The sequence below is a fragment of the Macaca thibetana genome, chromosome 19 (assembly GCF_024542745.1).
Source record: "Macaca thibetana thibetana isolate TM-01 chromosome 19, ASM2454274v1, whole genome shotgun sequence".
Taxonomy (NCBI): Eukaryota; Metazoa; Chordata; class Mammalia; order Primates; family Cercopithecidae; genus Macaca; species Macaca thibetana.
In genome coordinates this window covers 26,119,016-26,140,428 of record NC_065596.1, presented here as the reverse complement: position 1 = coordinate 26,140,428, position 21,413 = coordinate 26,119,016, and the positions used below count along the sequence as shown (strand labels likewise).

The 21,413-nt window shown below is 55.1% G+C and overlaps 1 protein-coding gene across 3 annotated transcripts; it reads left to right on the top strand.

The window, feature by feature from the left end:
• The first annotated feature begins 1,965 nt into the window (after positions 1–1,965).
• On the top strand, positions 1,966–21,410 carry ERCC2 (ERCC excision repair 2, TFIIH core complex helicase subunit). Of its 3 annotated transcripts, none has more exons than XM_050772093.1 (23): positions 1,966–2,015; positions 2,309–2,408; positions 3,711–3,788; positions 3,866–3,928; positions 4,117–4,230; positions 7,548–7,664; positions 7,752–7,868; positions 8,161–8,284; positions 8,377–8,473; positions 8,578–8,711; positions 8,786–8,954; positions 11,080–11,198; positions 15,045–15,114; positions 15,201–15,270; positions 15,371–15,472; positions 16,972–17,035; positions 18,157–18,278; positions 19,673–19,765; positions 19,849–19,921; positions 20,187–20,257; positions 20,353–20,496; positions 20,659–20,802; positions 21,283–21,410. In XM_050772093.1, exons 1-23 carry the CDS (start codon positions 2,011–2,013, stop codon positions 21,373–21,375), a joined length of 2,283 nt encoding a protein of 760 aa, XP_050628050.1. In that variant the 5' UTR covers positions 1,966–2,010; the 3' UTR covers positions 21,376–21,410. The 3 variants fall into 3 exon arrangements, with proteins under 3 accessions (XP_050628050.1, XP_050628052.1, XP_050628051.1); XM_050772094.1 differs by having other exon boundaries at positions 1,995–2,015; positions 2,367–2,408; XM_050772095.1 differs by lacking the exons at positions 20,187–20,257; positions 20,353–20,496; positions 20,659–20,802; positions 21,283–21,410 and adding an exon at positions 20,101–20,171 and having other exon boundaries at positions 1,972–2,015.
• Positions 21,411–21,413: the final 3 nt, after the last annotated feature.

The following is a 21,413-nucleotide window of genomic DNA, read 5'->3' as shown; positions in this document are numbered from 1 at the left end:
GTTTAACCAGCCTGGGCAACATGGTGAGACCTTGTTCCTAAAAAAATTAAAAAAATAAAAATTAACTAGGCTTGGTAGTGCACACCTGTGGTCCTAGCTACTCAGGAGGCTGAGGTGGGAGGATCACTTGAGCCCAAGAAGTGGAGCCTGCAGTGAGCTGTAACTGTGCCACTTCACTCCAGCTTCGGCGACAGAGCAAGACCCTGTCTCGAGAAAAAAAAGAGAAAAAAATCTGTTCTTTGAGGGCAGTTGCTGAGGCTGTCATGGTCACCTTTCTGTTCCCAGGGGCCAGCACAGGATCAGGCACATGGTAGATGTCACATAGCTATTTGTTGAAGAAACAAAAACTAGCATTTATGTTTTATTTTATTATTATTATTTGAAATGGAGTTTTGCTTTTGTTGCCCAGGCTGGAGTGCAATGGCGCCATCTCGGCTCACTGCAACCTTTCCCTCCCAGGTTCAAGCAATTCTCCTGCTTCAGCCTCCCGAGTAGCTGGGATTGCAGGCACATGCCAACATGCCTGGCTAATTTTGTATTTTTAGTAGAGACGGGGTTTCTCCATGTTGGTCAGGCTGGTCTCGAACTCCTGACGTCAGGTGATCCACCCACCTCGGCCTCCTAAAATGCTGGGATTACAGGTGTGAGCCATCATGCCCAGCCAAAACTAGCATTTATTGAATGCTTAGTATGTGCTAAACCCAGTTTTAACTGCTTTATGTGATCTGAAATTAACTTACCTAATTAACAGACTATCTACAATAGTAATATGTAATTAACAATAGTAATAGTCTCTAATTAACAATTAGATTATTGTAATGCTACAATGTAGCATCACCTACATTGTAGATAGTCTGATTGTTAACTACTTTGCAGATACAAAAGTGTAACCCCAGGCCAGGTGTGGTGGCTCACACCTGTAATCCCAGCACTTTGGGAGGCCAAGGTGGGCGAATCACGAGGTCAAGAGATCAAGACTATCCTGGTCAACATGGTGAAACCCCATCTCTACTAAAAAAAAATACAAAAACTGGCCAGGTGTGGTGGTGTGCCTGTAATCCCAGCTAATCTGTAGGCTGAGGCAGGAGAATTGCTTGAACCTGGGAGGTGGAGGTTTGAGTGAGCTGAGATCACGCCATTGCACTCCAGCCTGGGCAACAAAAGTGAAGCCAGGATTATGAACCCAGGAATTTTGGTTCCAGAGCCCACAACTTAGCCACTAAACCACACTGCCTTTTCGTTATTCCCTTATTAAAATACCTATCACAGTATTTGGCAAAAAGTAGGTGCTCAATAAATAGGAAGAGCTGTTTATAAGTTATTTATACCACAGAAGTCTGGGATACATCCTGTATTTTATATCATTTTGACCATGTATATTATTTTATTTTGCTTTGTTTTCATTCATTTGTTTTTATTTTATGTTATTTTAAAATTATTTGTATTACTTTTTTTGTTTTACAGCAGGTATTTTATAAATGCATTTTTGGTGCTGCAAAGCCATTTCTAACTCTCGGGCCCAGAAAGGATCACCAGTGTCCCTGTCATTCTCCGTTAGAATCTCTATTCGCTACTGAGACGAATTTTTTTTGTTTGTTTGTTTGAGACCAGGTGGAGGGGCGGGGGGTTCTCGCTATCTTGCTCAAGCTGATCTCGAACTCCTGGGTTCGATCAATACTCAGACAATCTTGGCAGGCGCAGGAGGACCAAATTCTAGCGAATGAGATCGATTCTCTCGGATCTCTCCCTTCCATGTTTTCTTTTTGATTGGCCCTCGACGATCCTCAGTAACGCCTCCCGCACCGCCTCTCCCGAGAGTCAGCAGCCCTCGCTTTTCCGTGCGCACGCGCAGTATCCCGATTGGCTCTGCCCTAGCGGATTGACGGGCAGATCAGCCAATGGTCTTGTAATATAGGTGGAGCGAGCCCTTGAGGATGTCCACGACCCGGCCTCTCGCTAAATATTCATGAGGGAGGCGGGTGGACGCCACTGCACACTCCGGCCGGCGCCATGAAGTGAGAAGGGGGCCGGGGGGTCGCGGCTCGCGAGCGGGCGCGGGGGTGTCTTGAAGATGGGGTCACTAGTGGGCGTGCCTGGGTCCCCAGTGGGGCCAGGGGAGGGTGAAGGGGTGGGGCGGGGGCAGCCGCAGGGAACAGCGGTGATAGCGAGGAGGCACTGAGGCTCCTGAGGACCTGAGGGTTACCAGGGGCGCCGGGCAGGTCACCCTTCTGGGCCCGACGACCGGGCAGTGTGGAGGCGGGAGAGGGGCTGAGGGGACGGGGACTGACCCAGCAGCCGCTGCCGCCAGGCTCAACGTGGACGGGCTCCTGGTCTACTTCCCTTACGACTACATCTACCCCGAGCAGTTCTCCTACATGCGGGAGCTCAAACGCACGCTGGACGCCAAGGTGGGTGGCCGGTGGGCCCGACCCGCCCACTCGACCGGTGGGGCTGCCACGCCTGGGCCTAAGACAGATTGCAGGACGTCTGGATTTTAGAAGTAGGAGGTCCTTGGAAATCCAGGACCCCATAATCTTCCGTTATCTAAAATAATAATGGTGAATAGGCTGGGCGCGGTGGCTCGCGCCTGTAATCCCAGCGCTTTGGGAGGCCGAGGAGGGCGGATCACTTGAGGTCAGGAGATCGAGACCAGCCTGGCCAACGTGGTGAAACCCCGTCTCTTCTAAAAATACAAAAATTAGCCAGGTGTGGTGGCGGGCGCCTGTAATCCCAGCTACTCAGAAGGCTGAGGCAGGAGAATCGCTTGAACCCGAGAAGCGGAGGTTGCAGCTAGCCGACGTGGCGCCATTGCACTCCAGCCTGGGCGACAGAGTGAGACTCGGTCTCAAAAATAAATAAAATAATAATGGTCAATAGGCTGGGCGCGGTGGTTCGTGCCTGTAATCCCAGCACTTTGGTGAGAGGTGGAGGCGGGAAGATCACTTGGGGCCAGGTATTGGAGACCAACTTGGGCAACACAGCAAGATCCTATCTCTACGAAAAATTAGAAAATTAGCTGGGTGTGGTGGTGCTTGCCTGTAGTCCCCACTGCTTGGGAGGTTGAGGCAGGAGGATCGCTTGAGGCCAGGAGTTGGAGGCTGCAGTGAGCCATGATTGTGCCGTTGCATTCCAGTCTGGGCAACAGGGTGAGACCTGTCTCTGAAAAAAGAAGGGAGAAAAGTTCACTATATATCAGCTACTGTGCTAAATATTTAACGTGCAATTTCTCACTAATCTTCACAGTCATGTTATGAGGAAGGTTTTATTATTAGGCCCATTTTATTTTATTTATTTATTTTTGAGACAAAATCACAGGTGCACGCCACCACTTCCGGCTAATTTTTTGTATTTTTAGTAGAGAAGGGGTTTCACCATATTGGCCAGGCTGGTCTCGAACTCCTGACCTCAGGTGATCCACCTGCCTCGACCTCTCAAAGTGCTGGGATTACAGGCGTGAGCCACCACGCCCGGCCTTAGGCCCATTTTAGAGGTAGGGATACTGAGGTCTGGGGAGGTGAAGGTACTCACCTAAGACCACTCAACAAGGAGGAGGCAGAAGTGGGTTTGAACCCCACTGCCCCATTTTAACTGCTGCTGTGTTATCCTGCTGTTCCAAGTTGGTGGCATTGGAGGTCGGGGAGAGTCCCCAGAGTTTGTGTGCCCGAGGTTCTGAGACCCTGTGTGTTGTCCCTCTGGTTCCCAACATGCAGGGTCATGGAGTCCTGGAGATGCCCTCAGGCACTGGGAAGACAGTGTCCCTGTTGGCCCTGATCATGGCATACCAGCGGGTGAGTGATGCATCGAACCCGTAAAGGCAGACAAAAGAAGGGACAGGACAGGGACTGAGTCCACTTGTTATCGGCAGGCATATCCGCTGGAGGTGACCAAACTCATCTACTGCTCAAGAACTGTGCCGGAGATTGAGAAGGTGAGCCCGGACTCATCCTGGTGCTCCAGCTCCACTGTTCGCTAGGCCCTATTGGTCCCCCTGGTGGTGGCCATCACCAGCTTTCGGGGGTGTCTGGGAAGCTCGGGAAGAGGCTGGGGCCTGGCAGGGCAGGGGTTTGTGCCTCCAATGAACACAAGCTCCCCCTGCCCCCCCCAACTTTGGAGTAGGTGATCGAAGAGCTTCGAAAGTTGCTCAACTTCTATGAGAAGCAGGAGGGCGAGAAGCTGCCATTTCTGGGGCTGGCTCTGAGCTCCCGCAAAAACTTGTGTATTCACCCTGAGGTGAGCACCCGTCCCTTCTCCTTGCCCTTAGCCCAGAGGTAGAGGAAACTCTTTCGTCCAACTGCAAGTCCTGGATCCCCAGGCTGGACCTCTTGCAAAGGCATGCAGTGGCTGCACACAGAATTCCCATCTCACTGGACAAATTCTCATTCATCGTGGCCCAGGCAAGCACACCTCCTCAGGGAGTCTTCCAATTCTACCCAGGCCTGGGAGAGGTTAAAAAGGCAGCTCTTAGAGTCTCTGGAAGACCTGGTTTCCTGGCTCTGAAACTTACCAGCCGGGTATTTATGGAGAGGCGTTTTCTGCTGCCTGGGCCTCAGTCTTCCTTTCTGTAAAATGGGGATAATTATGTGCCTGCCTCATAAGGTCGCTGATGATAAAATTGGATGAAATGATGCAGCCAATGCCCTTAGCATGTACAGAGAACTAAAAGAATGTTAGAAATTCACGGCTGGGCACGGTGGCTCACGCCTGTAATCCCAGCACTTTGGGAGGCCGAGGCGGGTGGATCACAAGGTCAGGAGATCGAGACCATCCTGGCTAACATGGTGAAACCCCATCTCTACTAAAATATACAAAAAATTAGCCGGGCATGGTGGTGGGCGCCTGTAGTCCCAGCTACTCGGGAGGCTGAGGCAGGAGAATGGCGTGAATTCGGGAGGTGAAGCTTGCAGTGAGCTAAGATCACACCACTGCACTCCAGCCTGGGCGACGGAGCGAGACTGTCTCAAAAAAAAAAAAAAAAAAAATTTCTCATGGTAGGCCGGGTGCGGTGGTTCACATCTATAGTCCCAGCACTTTGGGAGTCTGAGGTGGGCAGATCATTTGAGGTCAGGAGTTCGAGACCATCCTGGCCAACACGGCAAAACCCCATTTCTTTTTTTTTTTTTTTTTTTTTTTTGAGACAGCGTCGCTCTGTCGCCCAGGCTGGAGTGCAGTGGCCGGATCTCAGCTCACTGCAAGCTCCGCCTCCCGGGTTCACGCCATTCTCCTGCCTCAGCCTCCCGAGTAGCTGGGACTATAGGCGCCCACCACCACGCCCGGCTAGTTTTTTTTTTGTATTTTTTAGTAGAGACGGGGTTTCACCGTGTTAGCCAGGATGGTCTCGATCTCCTGACCTCGTGATCCGCCCGTCTCGGCCTCCCAAAGTGCTGGGATTACAGGCGTGAGCCACCGCGCCCGGCGCAAAACCCCATTTCTACTAAAAATACAGAAATTAGCCAGGGGTGGTGGCGTACATGTCGGTAATCCCAGTCGCTTGTACATGGGAGGCAGAGGTTGCAGTGAGCTGAGGTCACACTACTGCACTCCAGCCTGGGGGACAGAGTGAGACTGTCTTAAAAAAAAAAAAAAAATTGTCATGATATTTATATACATAATATATGACAAATACAATGTTAATTGTTATTAAATTATGCTATAAAACCATTGTACTTGGCTGGGCACGGTGGCTCACGCCTATAATCCCAGCACTTTGGAAGGCTGATGTTTCACCATGTTGGTCAGGCTGGTCTCTAACTCCTGATCTCGTGATCCGCCCACCTTGGCCTCCCAAAGTGCTGGGATTGCAGGCATGAGCCATCGTGCCCAGCCTTATTTATTTATTTTTTTTGAGATGGAGTTTCACTCTTGTTGCCCAGGCTGGAGTGCAGTGGCGTGATCTCGGTTCACCACAACCTCTACCTCTCAGGTACAAGCGATTCTTCTGCCTCAGCTTCCTGAGTAGCTGGGATTACAGGCGCACTCCACCACGCCCAGCTAGTTTTTTGTATTTTTAATAGAGATGGGTTTCATCATGTTGGCCAGGCTGATCTCAAACTCCCACACTGGGCCCACAGACTATGCATCACATTATTTGTAAGAATATATGAGAAATAATATATCTAGTGGATGACAAAGAGCACAGGCCTCGGTGACTGATGAAAGGGGAAATGGAGAGGGAAGGGCTGGCTGCCTTGGAGCTTTCCCTTTGGTGTAGGAGAAGGATTTGTTCTTGGGAAAGATAGCCTTAGGCTGTGATGGTACCTTAGAGGGTACAGAGCAGGTCAGGGGTGAGGGGAGTCCCAGACTCTGCAGCACCTCCTTTGATTCTTAGGCCCTGCCAGAGTTCCATGTGTTTTGGCATTTCCAAGGATGAAGTAATTATCCTCAATCTATATGCTAAAGATTTTTCAAGGCTTACTGTTTTAAAATATTAGTTTTGGTTGGCTGGGCACAGTGACTCAGCCTGTAATCCCAGCACTTTGGGAGGCTGAGGTGGGAGGATTGCTTGAGGCCAGGAGTTTGAGACCAGCCTGGGCAACATAGCAAGACCTCATCTTGACTAAAAAGACAAAAATGAGCCAGGCATGGTGGTGCACACCTGTGGCCTCAGCTACTCGGGAGGCTGAAGGGGGAAGGATCAGTTGAGTCTGGGAGGTCAAGGATGTAGTAAGCTGTGATTGCGCCACTGCATTCCAGCCTGAGTAGCAGAGGGACCTGTCTCCAAAAATATATATGTATAACTTGTAGTTGTAAGAATGTAACAATTTTACTACTCTCTTTTTTTTTTTTGAGAGGGAGTCTTACTCTGTCGCCCAGGGTGGAGTACAGTGGTGTGATCTCGGCTCACTGCAACCTCTGTCTCCTGGGTTCAAGCAATTCTCCTGCCTCAGCCTCCCGAGTAGCCGGGATTCCAGGTGTGCACCACCATGCCTGGCTCATTTTTGTATTTTTATTTTTATTTATTTATTTTTTTGTGATGGAGTCTCGCTCTATCGCCCAGGCTGGAATGCTGTGGGGTGATCTCGGCTCAGTGCAAACTCCGCCTCCCGGGTACAAGCGATTCTCCTGCCTCAGCCTCCCGAGTAGCTGAGATTACAGGCACGTGCCACCATGCCTGGCTAATGTATTTTTAGTGGAGACAGGGTTTCATCATGTTGGCCAGGCTGGTCTAGAACTCCTGACCTCAGGTAATCCTCCCACCTCGACCTCCCAAAGTGCTAGGATTACAGGCGTGAACCATCGCGCCCGGCTAATTTTTAGTAGAGATGGAGTTTCACCATGTTGGCCAAGCTGGTCTCGAACTCCTGACCTCGTGATCTCCCCACCTCGGCCTCACCAAGTGCTGGGATTACAGGCGTGAGCCACCGCACCCAGTCCAGTTTTACTACTCTTATATCCCTGCATTAAGTTCCCATGTGTCTTAACTTAATAATGCAACAGACTGAGGTTCAAGTTGTCCAAAACCCCAGCCAACTGGGAGGTGTGGAGACCTGCGTTTGAAGAGTGGTTGGGTTTCCACCCTGTCTGGGTGCTAAGATGCCCCACACCCGCAGGTGACACCCCTGCGCTTTGGGAAGGATGTCGATGGGAAATGCCACAGCCTCACAGCCTCCTATGTGCGGGCGCAGTACCAGCATGACACCAGCCTGCCCCACTGTCGCTTCTATGAGGTGCCTGGAGGGCAGGGCTGAGGGAGGGAGGCTGGATGGGTGGCCTGGGGCAGGCAGCCTCCCTGACCCCTGGCACTCTTGTCCCAGGAATTTGATGCCCATGGGCGCGAGGTGCCCCTCCCCGCTGGCATCTACAACCTGGATGACCTGAAGGCCCTGGGGCGGCGCCAGGGCTGGTGCCCATACTTCCTTGCTCGATACTCAGTGAGAAGGCTGGTGGGACGGGCAGAGGGGCGAGTGTGAGGGTGTGGGCTGCCTGCCCGCCTCCTGTCTGCCCATGCCTGTCTGTTGCTTGCTGTGAGTCTGCCTGTCTGCATCTCCCTGTTGATGGGTGCCCATGTCTGTCGGTCTGTCTCTATCCATCTGCTCATATTTCTGCCTGGCCGGTGTCTGCCTCTGCAGGCCTGTGTGGGAATGATGGGCCAGTGTGGCCAGGGGTAGGGGGGTAGGGGTTGGGGTGACAGGGCCCTGGTGACCCTGCTCCCTGGCCCCCCAGATCCTGCATGCCAACGTGGTGGTTTATAGCTACCACTACCTCCTGGACCCCAAGATTGCAGACCTGGTGTCCAAGGAACTGGCCCGCAAGGCCGTCGTGGTCTTCGACGAGGCCCACAACATTGGTGAGGGGAGCGCCAGGGGCCAAAGGGACGCCAGCCCCTCTGAGGGAGGCCCCTGCAGGCCTGCCTGAGCCGGCTCTCTCCCCCTTCTCCAGACAACGTCTGCATCGACTCCATGAGCGTCAACCTCACCCGCCGGACCCTTGACCGGTGCCAGGGCAACCTGGAGACCCTGCAGAAGACGGTGCTCAGGTGGGGCCGGGGACAGTTGGAGGACCCTGGTGCCTGCCCTGGCCTCTGTCTGACTTGTCCCCACGGGTGCCAGCCCCACCCCAACCCCAGCTATCTCCCCGCAGGATCAAAGAGACAGACGAGCAGCGCCTGCGGGATGAGTACCGGCGTCTGGTGGAGGGGCTGCGGGAGGCCAGCGCCGCCCGGGAGACGGACGCCCACCTGGCCAACCCGGTGCTGCCCGACGAGGTGCTGCAGGGTGAGCTCCCACCCCCCGCGGCCCCCCAGTCCCTTTCCCGCCTCCCCGTGGCGGCTGATAGCGTCTCCTCGCAGAGGCGGTGCCTGGCTCCATCCGCACGGCCGAGCACTTCCTGGGCTTCCTGCGGCGGCTGCTGGAGTACGTGAAGTGGCGGCTGCGTGTGCAGCACGTGGTGCAGGAGAGCCCACCCGCCTTCCTGAGTGGCCTGGCCCAGCGCGTGTGCATCCAGCGCAAGCCCCTCAGGTGCGGCCCCACACAGCGCGGGGATGGGGGCTCAGCAGGTCCTGGTTAGGCAGAGCCATGTCCTCCACGCTTGTAGCCCGGGATCACCATTGCCAGCCTCAGGAGTGAGTGAGCTGGGCGAGGCACGTGGGACCCTGTCTGTTCTAACCTGGCAGGTCCGGAAGCAAGGTTGGAGCTGGTCCTGGGTCCCTGCGTTGGGCAGGGGCCTGGCGGGCAACACCTGGCTGGATTGGAGAGTCTACCCCACCCAAGAGAGTGGTGGGAGCACCATTTACAGAGGGGTGGACTGGGGGAGGAGCCAAGGAGGGTGGGAGGTGAAAGCTGGGAGCTAAGCCGGGCCACAGCGGCAGGGAGGGAGTGTGTTGAGAACCAGCTGGTGGGGGCCTGGACAGGGGCTTCTGCTGGGAGCAGAAACCAGAACCTGGGCCTCGAAGGCTAGGAGCTGGGGGAGGAGGCCGCGGCCCATGTCTCTTCCCACCAATGCCTCTAATCTTCCAAGTCTGAGGGCAGGGGAGTCCCCCTGGAGCAGTCTGGGCGCATTTTGGGGGAGTCAGTCTCTTGAGGCACAGAGGAGGCAGAGAATGACCAGGGATAGGAGGGGGCTTTTCCTTTGCTGCTTTGGGTAACTCATGGGTCTTCTCTAAACTGCAGTTTTCTCCTTTGTAAAACGGCCAAGGAGTCGAATCTTTACTTCACAGGGTTCTGTGGTGGTTAATGAGAGAGCAGCGAAGCCAATCAGCTACCCTGTCGTGAGCACTAAGGAGAGGAGCTAAGCCCTTTATGTTCCTTACCTCAATTGCACCCCCAGTACGGCATCCCCACCCTGCACATGAGGTCGCTGGGGCTCCCAGAGGGGAAGCCTTTGCCCAGAGCCGCACAGCACTGTGCCCAGTAGTTGGGGCTTGAAGCCAAGCCTGTGGGCTCCAAAGGCCCTGGCTGCCCTGCCTCTGTGGGTGAGGCCACCTTCCGTGTGGGTTTGCCCATCTTCCCCAGAATTGGAGACTTGTGAGGGCAAAGAGGGGATCTCAGTCACTCAACACACATTCCCCAAGTGCCTGCTCCATGCTGGGGACACAGCCGAAGAGGCTCCATGGCCCAGTGTAGGGCACAGACTCATCCCCAGCTAGCGACCAGCCAGGGTAGGCGCCTGGGGTTAGAGGAGACAGGCTGGGAGGGCTGAAGTGTGGGAGGCAGGTTTGCAAGTGTGACTGCCCGCCTGGCTTCAAAGCCAGCTGCTCCGTGACCCGTCCCCGGGGCTGAGAACTTCAGCTCTGCCTGTGCGCGGTTGTGGCCGAGTGGCCCTGCGCATGCGTGAGTGTGTGGACGCAATATCCGTGGGACTCTGCGGGATGTGGGTGATGACTGCATTCCTCTGTGAGCCCATGGGGTTCTGACACTGTCTGTGTCCCCACAGGTGCGTGAGAGACAGTGGGAGAGGTTCTGGATGTGAATGCGTGACCATGTGGCCATGCAGGATTAATGCCATGACTGGGGGATTCTGGGTGTGATAGTGAGTCTCTTGTTTTGATCAGAACCCACTTAGGGCTGGGTGCAGTGGCTCGCACCTGTCATCCCAGCACTTTGGGAGGCCGAGGCGGGCAGATCACCAGGTCAGAAGTTCGAGACCAGCCTGGCCACCATAGTGAAACCCCGTCTCTACTAAAAGTATAAAAATTAGCTGAGTGTGGTGGCGGGCATCTGTAATCCCAGCTACTCGGGAGGCTGAGGCAGGAGAATTGTTTGAACCCGGGAGGTGGAGGTTGCAGTGAGCCGAGATGGCGCCAGTGCACTCCAGCCTGGGTGACAGGGAGAGAGTCCGTCTGAAAAAGAAAAAAAGAAAAAAAACCCACTTAGGAGGTCGTGCTAGCAGGTATGACAAGTGACCACATGACTCTGGGGTGTCTGATTATTGCTCTATCTGTGCCATCATGCAGCAGTGGCTGTGTGTGACATGCAGATGTATAGTGTGGGGGTGCACGTTTCCAAAACAGGCCCACTGCCCGCCCTCCCTGAGTGCCCATTGTCTGGGGAGACAGGCACGTGACCGCCGTGATGGCGGAGGCAGGGCTGCTGGTCCTGTTCGTGCTTCCGTCTGCCCCCCGACCCCGTCTCTCCTCCCCACCAGATTCTGTGCTGAACGCCTGCGGTCCCTGCTGCACACCCTGGAGATCACCGACCTTGCTGACTTCTCCCCGCTCACCCTCCTTGCTAACTTTGCCACCCTTGTCAGCACCTACGCCAAAGGTAAGCTCACCTTTTTCTGTCCCTGCTGGGCCTCCTAGGAGCTGGAATCAGGGTCGCAGCAGAGTCTAGAGGGTTGTTGGCGGGAACTTGGACACACAGGGCTTTGTGGGGCTTGGCTTGGAAGTGTGGGTTTTATTTTGAAGGCAGTGAGGAGCCGTAGATAGTTCTTGAGTAAGCGTTGTGCTCAGATTTATATTTTCACAGACTTCCTCGGGCTGCAGAGTGGAGAAGGATGGCGTGGGCAGTGGTAAGGGATGAGGCCAGAGAAGCTCTATGGGGTCAGCTCACACTAGAGGGCATGGTAATGAGTTGATCATTTTGCTCCTAGGGGCACTGGAAAGCCATGGTAGGTTCTAGCAAGCAAGGTGCCAGGTCAGATTTGTGCTTTTTTTTTTTTTTCCTGAGACGGAGTCTCGCTCTGTTGCCAGGCTGGAGTGCAGTGGTGTGATCTCGGCTCACTGCAGCCTCCGCCTCCTGGGTTCAAGCAATTCTCCTGCCTCAGCCTCCCCAGTATCTGGGACTACAGGCGTGTGCCACTACGCCCAGCTAATTTTTGTATTTTTAATAGAGATGGGATTTCACCATGTTGGCCAGGATGGTCTTGATCTCCTGACCTCATGATCCACCCGCCTTGGCCTCCCAAAGTGCTGGGATTACAGGCGTGAGTCACTGCACCCAGCCCAGATTTGTGCTTTGGAAAGACTTCTTCTGGGTGCCAGAGGTGGTAGCTCACGCCTGTAATCCCAGCACTTTGGGATGGTGAGGCAGGCAGATGACCTGAGGTCAGGAGTTCGAGACCAGCCTGGTCAACATGGCAAAACCCCATCTTCACTAAAAATACAAAAATTAGCCGGGGCCGGACATGGTGGCTCACGCCCGTAATCCCAGCAGTTTGGGGGGCTGAAGTGGGCAGATCACTTGAGGTCAGGAGTTTGAGACCAGCCTGACCAACATGGTAAAACCCTGTCTTTACTAAAAATACAAAAATTTGCCAGGTGTGGTGGCGGGCTCCTGTAATCCCAGCTACTTGAGAGGCTGAGGCAAGAGAATTGCTTGAACCCAGGAGGCAGAGGTTACAGTGAGCCAAGATTGTGGCACTGCACTCCAGCCTGGGCGACAGAGCAAGACTTGGTCTCAAAAAAAAAAAAAAAAAAAAAAAAAAAATAGGCCGGGCGTAGTGGCTCATGCCTGTAATCCCAGCACTTTGGGAGGCCGAGGTGGGTGGATCACCTGAGGTCAGGAGTTCGAGACCAGCCTGACCAATATGGTGAAACCCCGTCTCTACTAAAAATACAAAAATTAGCTGGACGTGGTGGTGCATGCCTGTAGTTCTAACTACTCAGGAGGCTGAGACAGGAGAATTGCTTGAACCCGGGAGGCGGAGGTTGTAGTGAGCTGAGATCGCACCAGCTGCACTCTAGCCTGGGCGAAAACAAGAGTCCATCTCAAAAAAGAAGAAAGGAAGATTTCTTCTGGCAGGGACTAGAGGCAGGAGACTAGGTGGCAGGCAGGGACCTGAGCACAAGGAAGAGGGGCCTTGGCCAGGATGTGGCCATGGTGAGACAGAAAGGCATGGTTTGGAGAGAGATGTGGGAGGTAGAGGCTGGGATGTGGGGAGCATGGTGTCTGGGTTTTGGGACCTGGGACAAGAGGAGTAGAGGCTGATGTTCAGATTTTCAGGTTGCGAGAGAGGGGCATCATTCTGGAGGCTTTATGGGCCAGTGTTCCCTCCCCGTCCTCAGTGTGAAGCTCACCAGGGGTTCAGTCTGCCTCCTGGGGGTTTCTCCTGTACCCAGGAAACCGGATCAGGCCTCATGTCCTGTGGCAGGGCCTGACAGGAGGATGGAGATCTGGGCCGTTGCCCCAGGGCTGGGTAGCGAGGCCTGCTGGCTGCTGCTTCTGCCTCTGTCTCTCTGTCCTGCCCCATCTTCCATCCCTGCCTTTGTCGTTCTCTATCCACTGTTTCCCATCTGCCAACACCTCATGTTCTTTCACCTGGAGCATCCTTCCTCATCTTCCTCATCCCCCAGCCACCTCCCCCTCATCCTTAGGTTCTCAGCTTAGTAGAGATGTCTCCTCCTCCAGGAAGCCCTCCCTGACCCCCAGGCTGAGTCAGGCCCCTCCTCTGGACACCTCTGTCCCAGCACTGCCCACTCTCAGTCATCCCTGTCTGAGGACAAGTCTGTCTCCTGCTGGACTGCGAACCCATGCAAGCAGCGGCAAGGCTGGCTTGGTCACCACTGTGTCCCCAGCACAGACGACTTGATTTTTTTTTCACTGCATGAAACTGAATATATAAATTCATTCATTCATTTATTTCTTCAACAAATGGGCCAGGCTCAGCACTGTGGAAGCAGCAGGAACCAAAAAAGATCTCATTCCTAACCCCCCAGAACTTATATTCCAGAGGGGGAAAACCAGTAGCAAACATGCAGTCAAATAAACCAGGAAATAATTCCACAAAGTGGCAGTTATCATGAAAAAAAAATACGTTGGTCGGGCGCGGTGGCTCAAGCCTGTAATCCCAGCACTTTGGGAGGCCGAGGCGGGTGGATCACGAGGTCAGGAGATCGAGACCATCCTGGCTAACATGGTGAAACCCCGTCTCTACTAAAAATACAAAAAACTAGCCGGGCGAGGTGGCGGGCGCCTGTAGTCCCAGCTACTCGGAGGCTGAGGCAGGAGAATGGCGTAATCCCGGGAGGCGGAGCTTGCAGTGAGCTGAGATCCGGCCACTGCACTCCAGCCTGGGTGACACAGCGAGACTCCGTCTCAAAAAAAAAAAAAATACGTTGTTGCGTTGGAATATGTCTGCATAGAAAAGGTGGCTGGGGAGGGCCTTTCGGAGGGGCTGACTTTTGAGCAGTCTCAGATGACCAAGTGGAGCCACCTTGGGAGGTTTTCCAGGCCACATGGGACCAGCAAGTGGAAACACCCTGGGGGGACTGAGCCTGCTGAGTTTTGAAGGTCAGGCACCAGGCCACTGGAGGCATGTGGGGTCATGGGAGGCTTCTGGCGGGGCGGAGGTGATATGGCCGGGCTCAGGTTTCCATAGGGTCCCTCTGGCTGCCGTGAAGTGAGCAGGGGATCATGGGTCCAGGCAGGAGGTGATGGTGGGTGGCCCCAGGTGGGGTCAGGGGCAGTGGTCAGATTGCAGGTAGGTTTTGGAGGCAGAGCTGCCTGGTTTTGCTGATGGCTTAGGTAGAAAGGTCGTGGGAGGCCAGGCGCAGTGACTCATACTTATAATTTTGGGACTTTGGGGGCCTGAGGCGGGCGGATCACTGGAGGTCCCCCATCTCTACTAAAAATACAAAAATTAGCTGGGTGTGTTGTAGAGGGGTGTGCCTGTAATCCCAGCTATTCAAGAGGATGAGGCAGGATAATCAATCACTTGAACCCGGGAGGCAGAGCTTGCAGTGAGCCGAGATCGCGCCACTGCACTCTAGCCTGGGCGACAGAGCGAGACTCCATGTCAAAAAACAGAAACAAGAAAAGGTCCTGGGAGAAAGCTTCAGGCTCTGGCTCCTGGCTTTGGCGTGGGTGCTGCGGGGCCCTGCAGTACTGGGAGAGTGAGCAGTGGGCGGGGCTGTGGCGCTCTCTACTTGGGATCCTTCGTGAAAGTTTGCACAGGTGTGGGCCCTGTGGAGAGGCAGAAAGACTGGGGTGTATTTTGGACTCAGATGCCTGGTTTGGAGCTTAAGCAGCTCATGTTTGGTCCCATTCACTCCTGGGCAGTATGGGATGGAGACTGGGGTGAAGCAAGGGAGCGGGAGAGGGAATGGCTGAGTGGGTGCAGCTGTGGCTGTAGTGGGGGGAATCTCACCCGTCCTTGCCTGCCCTCTGCAGGCTTCACCATCATCATCGAGCCCTTTGACGACAGAACCCCAACCATTGCCAACCCCATCCTGCACTTCAGGTGGGACCCTGCCCGGTGGGGGTGTGACTGCACTGTGGGTCAGGGGCCCAGCCCCCCGGGCCCTCACCGCCCTCATCTCTCTCCAGCTGCATGGACGCCTCGCTGGCCATCAAACCTGTATTCGAGCGCTTCCAGTCTGTCATCATCACGTCTGGGGTGAGGGCCCTTCTCCTGTTCCTCCCAGTCCCTGGCCTTCCATGGGCCTCCTGGTCCCTGCCCAGTCCTGCTGAGATCCCTCCCACTGTCCCCCCTACAGACACTGTCCCCGCTGGACATCTACCCCAAGATCCTGGACTTCCACCCCGTCACCATGGCAACCTTCACCATGACGCTGGCCAGGGTCTGCCTCTGCCCTATGGTGAGTGGGAGAGGCTAGGGCTGGGACTGGGAGGGGAGGTGGGAGCAAGGGGCTGTGTCCCTTCCTTGGCTTCCCCCACTGCTCAGGCAGGAGAGTTTTACAGTGAAGAGGCCGGGTTTGGGATTCAGACAGACTTAGGCTTGATTCTGCTTCTCCGGGGGTACAACTCTCAAACCTCAGTTTTCTTATCTGTGAAATGGGAATGTATCCTCCCTGATCTCCCAGGGCGGTTGAGAGGATTGAGAGAGAACTGGGGTAAAACACTTAGGTACCCCAGGGTCTGGCACAGGTAGGCGCTTACTCAGCATCTTGGTTAACGTGGCTTTGCCGGGTACATGGTCTGGCTGTGACCCAGGTAAGTGGGCCTTCCTGTCCATCTCCATCTCTGTAACATGTACATGTCAACATGGGCCCTCAGTCCCTTATCTGAAGTCCCGAGGCTGGTTTTTTGTTTTGAGATGGACTCTTGCTCTGTTGCCCAGGCTGGAGTGCAATGGCACGGATCTCAGCTCACTGCAACCTCTGCCTCCTGGATTCAAGTGATTCTCGTGCTTCAGCCTCCTGAGTAGCTGGGATTACAGGCGTGTGCCACAACGCCTGGCTAAATTTTGTACTTTTAGTAGAGACAGGGTTTCACCATGTTGGCCAGGCTGGTCTCAAGTGATCTGCCCACCTGGTCCTCCCAAAGTGCTGGGATTACAGGTGTGAGCCACTGCACGCAGCCATTTGTTTTGGAATTCAGAATTTTCCAGCCTTTAGAGACAAGGCATATGCTGTGTAGTGTGTGACACCCCCAGTGGGGTCTGGGTGGCTCCCCCGAGTCAAACTCCTATTTTGGCAGTAAAAGATTTGGAAGCATCACATTAAGGAGTAAGTCAGGCCTCTGCAGAGACTCAGGGCAGGGCAGGTTTTGCTACTTAATGAGTTTGTGCCAAACTGAAAAAGAAATGTGTTCAGAGCTTTTGGCTTTTGGAGTTGCCTGTCAGAGGTTGTGGACCAGTGATGACCACCCACTGCATGGTGGTTGTGTGAGGTTGCCGGCTGGCGGGGATGCCCACCGGCATAGTGAGGGGTGTTCTTCGGGATCCGGCTGGCCTGGGGCCTGGGGCTGGCTAGAGTGTAGCTGCTGGTGGAGAGTGTGGACAGACTCGGGTCCAGTTCCATCTTTGCCACCTATTCACTGTGTGACCTTGGGCAGGCAACTCACCTTTTCTGAGGCCAGGGTAGCTGAGGGTTCATTCAGTGACACTGTGTTAATAAAAAGTTTAGAGCAGACTGGGTGTGGTGGCTCACTCCTATAATCCCAGCACTTTGGGAGGCCAAGGTGGGACGGTCGCTTGAGGCCAGATGTTCAAGACCAGACTGGGCAACATGGTGACGCCCTGTCTCTATTAAAAAAAAAAAAAAAAGCTTAGAACAGCACCAGCAGGTGGTCAGCACTCACACGCTGGAGCAGTTGCTGCTGCCTCGCTTATCATGATCTCTGTTGCTCTCTTCAGATCATCGGCCGTGGCAATGACCAGGTGGCCATCAGCTCCAAATTTGAGACCCGGGAGGATATTGGTATGCTGCCAGTGGGGCTAGTTTCTGTGGGTTCCAAGAGGGAGGTGTATCAGTCAGATGGGCTGAGTCACGCTGCTGTAACAAATGTCCCTGGCCTTAGTTGCTTAGCCCAGAGCTTCCTTCTTGCCCATGGGACACGTCCACTGTGAGCTGGTAGGGGGCCTGCCCTGTGTCTCCTCACCTGGGAACCTCCATCGCTGGGTGCGTCAGAGGCAGCGTGATGTGACAGGTGGGATCACAGTGGTCACAGTGAATTGTGCACTGGTTCCTAAGGGTGCTCCCCTGGAAGTGACACATGGCCTTTTTTTGAGACAGAGTCTTGCTCTGTTACCTAGGCTGGAGTGCAGTGGCATGATCTCGGCTCACTGCAACCTTTGCCTTGCGGGTTCAAGCAGTTCTTGTGCCTCAGCCTCCCGAGCAGCTGGATTTATAGGCATCTGCCACCACGCCAGGCTAATTTTTTTTTTTTTTTTTTTTGAGACGGAGTCTCGCTCTGTCACCCAGGCTGGAGTGCAGTGGCCGGATCTTAGCTCACTGCAAGCTCCGCCTCCCGGGTTCACAACATTCTCCAGCCTCAGCCTCCCGAGTAGCTGGGACTACAGGCGCCCGCCACTTCGCCCGGCTAGTTTTTTGTATTTTTTTTTTTAGTAGAGACGGGGTTTCACCGTGTTAGCCAGGATGGTCTCGATCTCCTGACCTCGTGATCCGCCGGTCTCGGCCTCCCAAAGTGCTGGGATTACAGGCTTGAGCCACCGCGCCCGGCCAATTTTTGTATTTTTAGTAGAGATGGGGTTTTGCCGTGTTGGCCAGGCTGGTCTCAAACTCCTGACCTCAGATGATCCACCCACCTCGACCTCCCAAAGTGCTGGGATTACAGGCGTGAGCCGCCGTGCCTGACCCCTTCTGCACTGATTTCATTGGCCATGGCAAATTACATAGCCAGGTGTGACTTCAGGAAGTGGCAAGGAGGGTCCTCAAACACGCCTGGGAGGAGGAGGAAGGGGACGTGTGTGAATAGCCTGACAGCCAGCCTCAGTGGGGTTTCCAGAAACTCTAGTTTGAAGACAGAGAAGGGAGGAGGACCCGAGACAGGAGAGGGCCTAACCTCTGACTCCTCGCAGCTGTGATCCGGAACTACGGGAACCTCCTGCTGGAGATGTCTGCTGTGGTCCCTGATGGCATCGTGGCCTTCTTCACCAGCTACCAGTACATGGAGAGCACCGTGGCCTCCTGGTATGAGCAGGTACGCCTGGCCACCCCCTCCCTGCACTTGCTCTCCTCAGCCCCTGGCACTACACTGCTATGTCAGCTTCATTCCTCTTACCCTCTGATGGTGACAGGTGTCCTGTGTGACAGGAGAGTGCATGCAGCATGTAGGAATGGGGTGTAAGCAGCACATACCCTATGCCCCGCCCCCAGTACATCAGGCTGAGAACGCAGACATAAGCCCCAATGTGGGCCCCTCCCTCAGAGGAGTACCCTGTGGCGGAGTCACCCCCACCTTCTAGGTTCCTTGCTCCCCTGCTGCTCTTTGGGGCTACCCCATCCCTGTGATCCTCCAGCACAGATGGCCTGGTGGGGAGGCCCAGGTAGCAGGTGTGACTCTATCTAGGTTAGAGGAAGGTTCTAGAGAATCAAGGCTGGACTGAGACTCAGGGCAAAGCCTCTCAAGGGTCTGCAGGAGCCCTTTCAGGGAAGCAGGCAGAGGAAGTCATGGGGCATTCTGGAAACAGGGCTCACCACAGCCAGTCCCTGGGTGGGAGGGGAGGCCACTCTGCACTTTGTGCCTCTGAGCACACCATGGCCAGGCTCTCAGGAGTGGGTGAAAGCACATTGGGGCGAGGTGAGTGAACCTGGCTAATCCAAGTATTGGAATGGCACTCATGGGAGGCAGGAACCTCATCCTCACAGCCGGGACCTTGGCCTTGTGCTTCAATAGGTGGCTTCCACACGGCGGAAAGGTGATCCAGTCCCCACAGCCCAGGTGCCTTTTGTGTCCTATTTAAGACAACTTTGTCTTAAATACCCCAAGGTCATGAAGAGAGGCTGCTGTGTTTCCTTCTAGGAGCTTGTGGTTTTAGCTTTCACATCTAGGTCTATGAGGTACCTCAAATTCATCTTTCTATATGGTGTAAGGTAGGGGGTCAAGGTTCATTTTTTGGTTCCATTTGGAAATCCACTTGCTCCAGTAAAAGCTGTCCCCACTGAACTGCACAGGTGGCTGTGTGTTTCTGGACTCTCCATTTTGTCCCACTGGTCTGTGTCCTTGCACTGGCTCCACAGTCTGTATTGTAGTGTCATATGGGAAATCTCAGGGCAGCCTCTGATTGACTCTGCCTGCCTCACAGTCAGCCCCTCCACCAGTCGCTGGCAGGGGATGGGGTGCCCTGATTGGCCACCCCCTTGAGCCACATGCCTGCCCCACTTATCCAGCAGTGATTGGTTCCCCACCCAGATCACTAAGTTCCCCCCAAAGAAGTAAGGTTGGACAGTTCCACCCTCCCTCCCCACATCTCAGATGAGCCAGCGGAGGCCCAGAGAAATAGTGATGTAGGAGAGTTGGAGATAACCAGGATGGCCGTGCCCTGAACCCACCTTCTGCCACCCCCACCCTGACCTCCCTGGGTCCTTCCCCAGGGGATCCTTGAGAACATCCAGAGGAACAAGCTGCTCTTTATTGAGACCCAGGATGGTGCCGAAACCAGTGTCGCCCTGGAGAAGTACCAGGAGGTGGGTGTGTGAGGCCAGCGTGGAGGGGGTGGGGAGGTGGCTCCAAGGAGTGACCCAACTTGCATCTTGCCTCCCCACCTCAGGCCTGCGAGAACGGACGCGGGGCCATCCTGCTGTCAGTGGCCCGGGGCAAAGTGTCTGAGGGAATCGACTTCGGTGAGTGGACTCGCTCTTCCTCCCCAGGTGTCTTCCCAGAGCTCTCTGGAACACCTGCCCGCTCTGCTGTCTGCTCCCGCGGGGGACCACCCACCCACAGCCTGGGTGCACAGAGGGACCCTCCCCTCCCCTCTGGCCCTAGGCACCTGGCGGGAGCACACCCTCTCTCTCCCACTCAGACACAGCATCCTGGGGCGCGTGAGGCTGTCCCTGTCCCACCAGCCACACTTGTAACTCCCCTCGACCCCTCTCCTCTGCCCACCAGTGCACCACTACGGGCGGGCCGTCATCATGTTTGGCGTCCCCTACGTCTACACACAGAGTCGCATTCTCAAGGTGAGTAGCTCTGGCTCCCAGAAGTCCCAAAGTGTTAGGGCCAGGGGAGGGACGGCTCCCCCACCTCCCCAACTCCTCGTCCTTCATTTCTGCAGGCACGGCTGGAATACCTGCGGGACCAGTTCCAGATTCGTGAGAATGACTTTCTCACCTTCGATGCCATGCGCCACGCGGCCCAGTGTGTGGGTCGGGCCATCCGGGGCAAGACGGACTACGGCCTCATGGTCTTTGCCGACAAGGTGCAGGTTCAGGGGTGCCCCTGTGCTCGCACCCCAGCCTCTGAAAACCAGGCTATTTGCCCGTTCATCTCCCAGATGGGGTGTGTCACAGGGTGGAGGGTGGCCCAGGCTCCCTGACTCGGGTCCTGACGTTCTCTCCCTGGCCTGCACTTCTGCCCACAGCGGTTTGCCCGTGGGGACAAGCGGGGGAAACTGCCCCGCTGGATCCAGGAGCACCTCACAGATGCCAACCTCAACCTGACTGTGGATGAGGGTGTCCAGGTGGCCAAGTACTTCCTGCGGCAGATGGCACAGCCCTTCCACCGGGTGAGGCGTGCATCCCCCTCCCAGCATCCTCCCAGGCTGAGCTCCTCCTCCAGAAAGGCCCCTTGGATTCTCCCCACTCCCAGCCTGTCCTCCTGCCCTCTACAGAGAGAAGTTTATTGTGCATCTGCATGCCAGGCTCTGGGGGGTAGGGGGAGATTCGAGGGGCCACAGATGCCAGCAGGTGGCCCAGGCAAGGCAGGGTGAGAGAATTTGGGGTGAGGAGGTATCAGGCATTGAGACTGTGCTGGCCTGGGGAAAGCCCGTCCTTCTCCGACGCCCTGGCTGGCTCCTCCCTCAGCCCCCTCTTATGTGGACAGGAATGACCCACTCTGGATTATACTGACATCTCCAAATTCAAACATCCTGGCCCTCATGTCTCAGACCCCTAATGCCCATCGGGGGCGGGTGGTCGGGGAAGTACAGCAGCTGCCTGGGCCCCTTCCTGACAGTGCCCCCCTTACTTTCCTCTGTTTTCTGCAGGAGGATCAGCTGGGCCTGTCCTTGCTCAGCCTGGAGCAGCTGGAATCAGAGGAGACGCTGCAGAGGATAGAGCAGATTGCTCAGCAGCTCTGAGCGGGATGGGCAGGGCCATAAATGATTCCTGGTGACTC

Excerpts from the sequence above, each read along its gene's own strand:
- ERCC2 (XM_050772093.1), top strand. Across the intron at positions 8,285-8,376 it reads CGACGAGGCCCACAACATTG|ACAACGTCTGCATCGACTCC; the intron begins GTGAGGGGAGCG and ends CCCCTTCTCCAG. Across the intron at positions 17,036-18,156 it reads TGAGACCCGGGAGGATATTG|CTGTGATCCGGAACTACGGG; the intron begins GTATGCTGCCAG and ends GACTCCTCGCAG.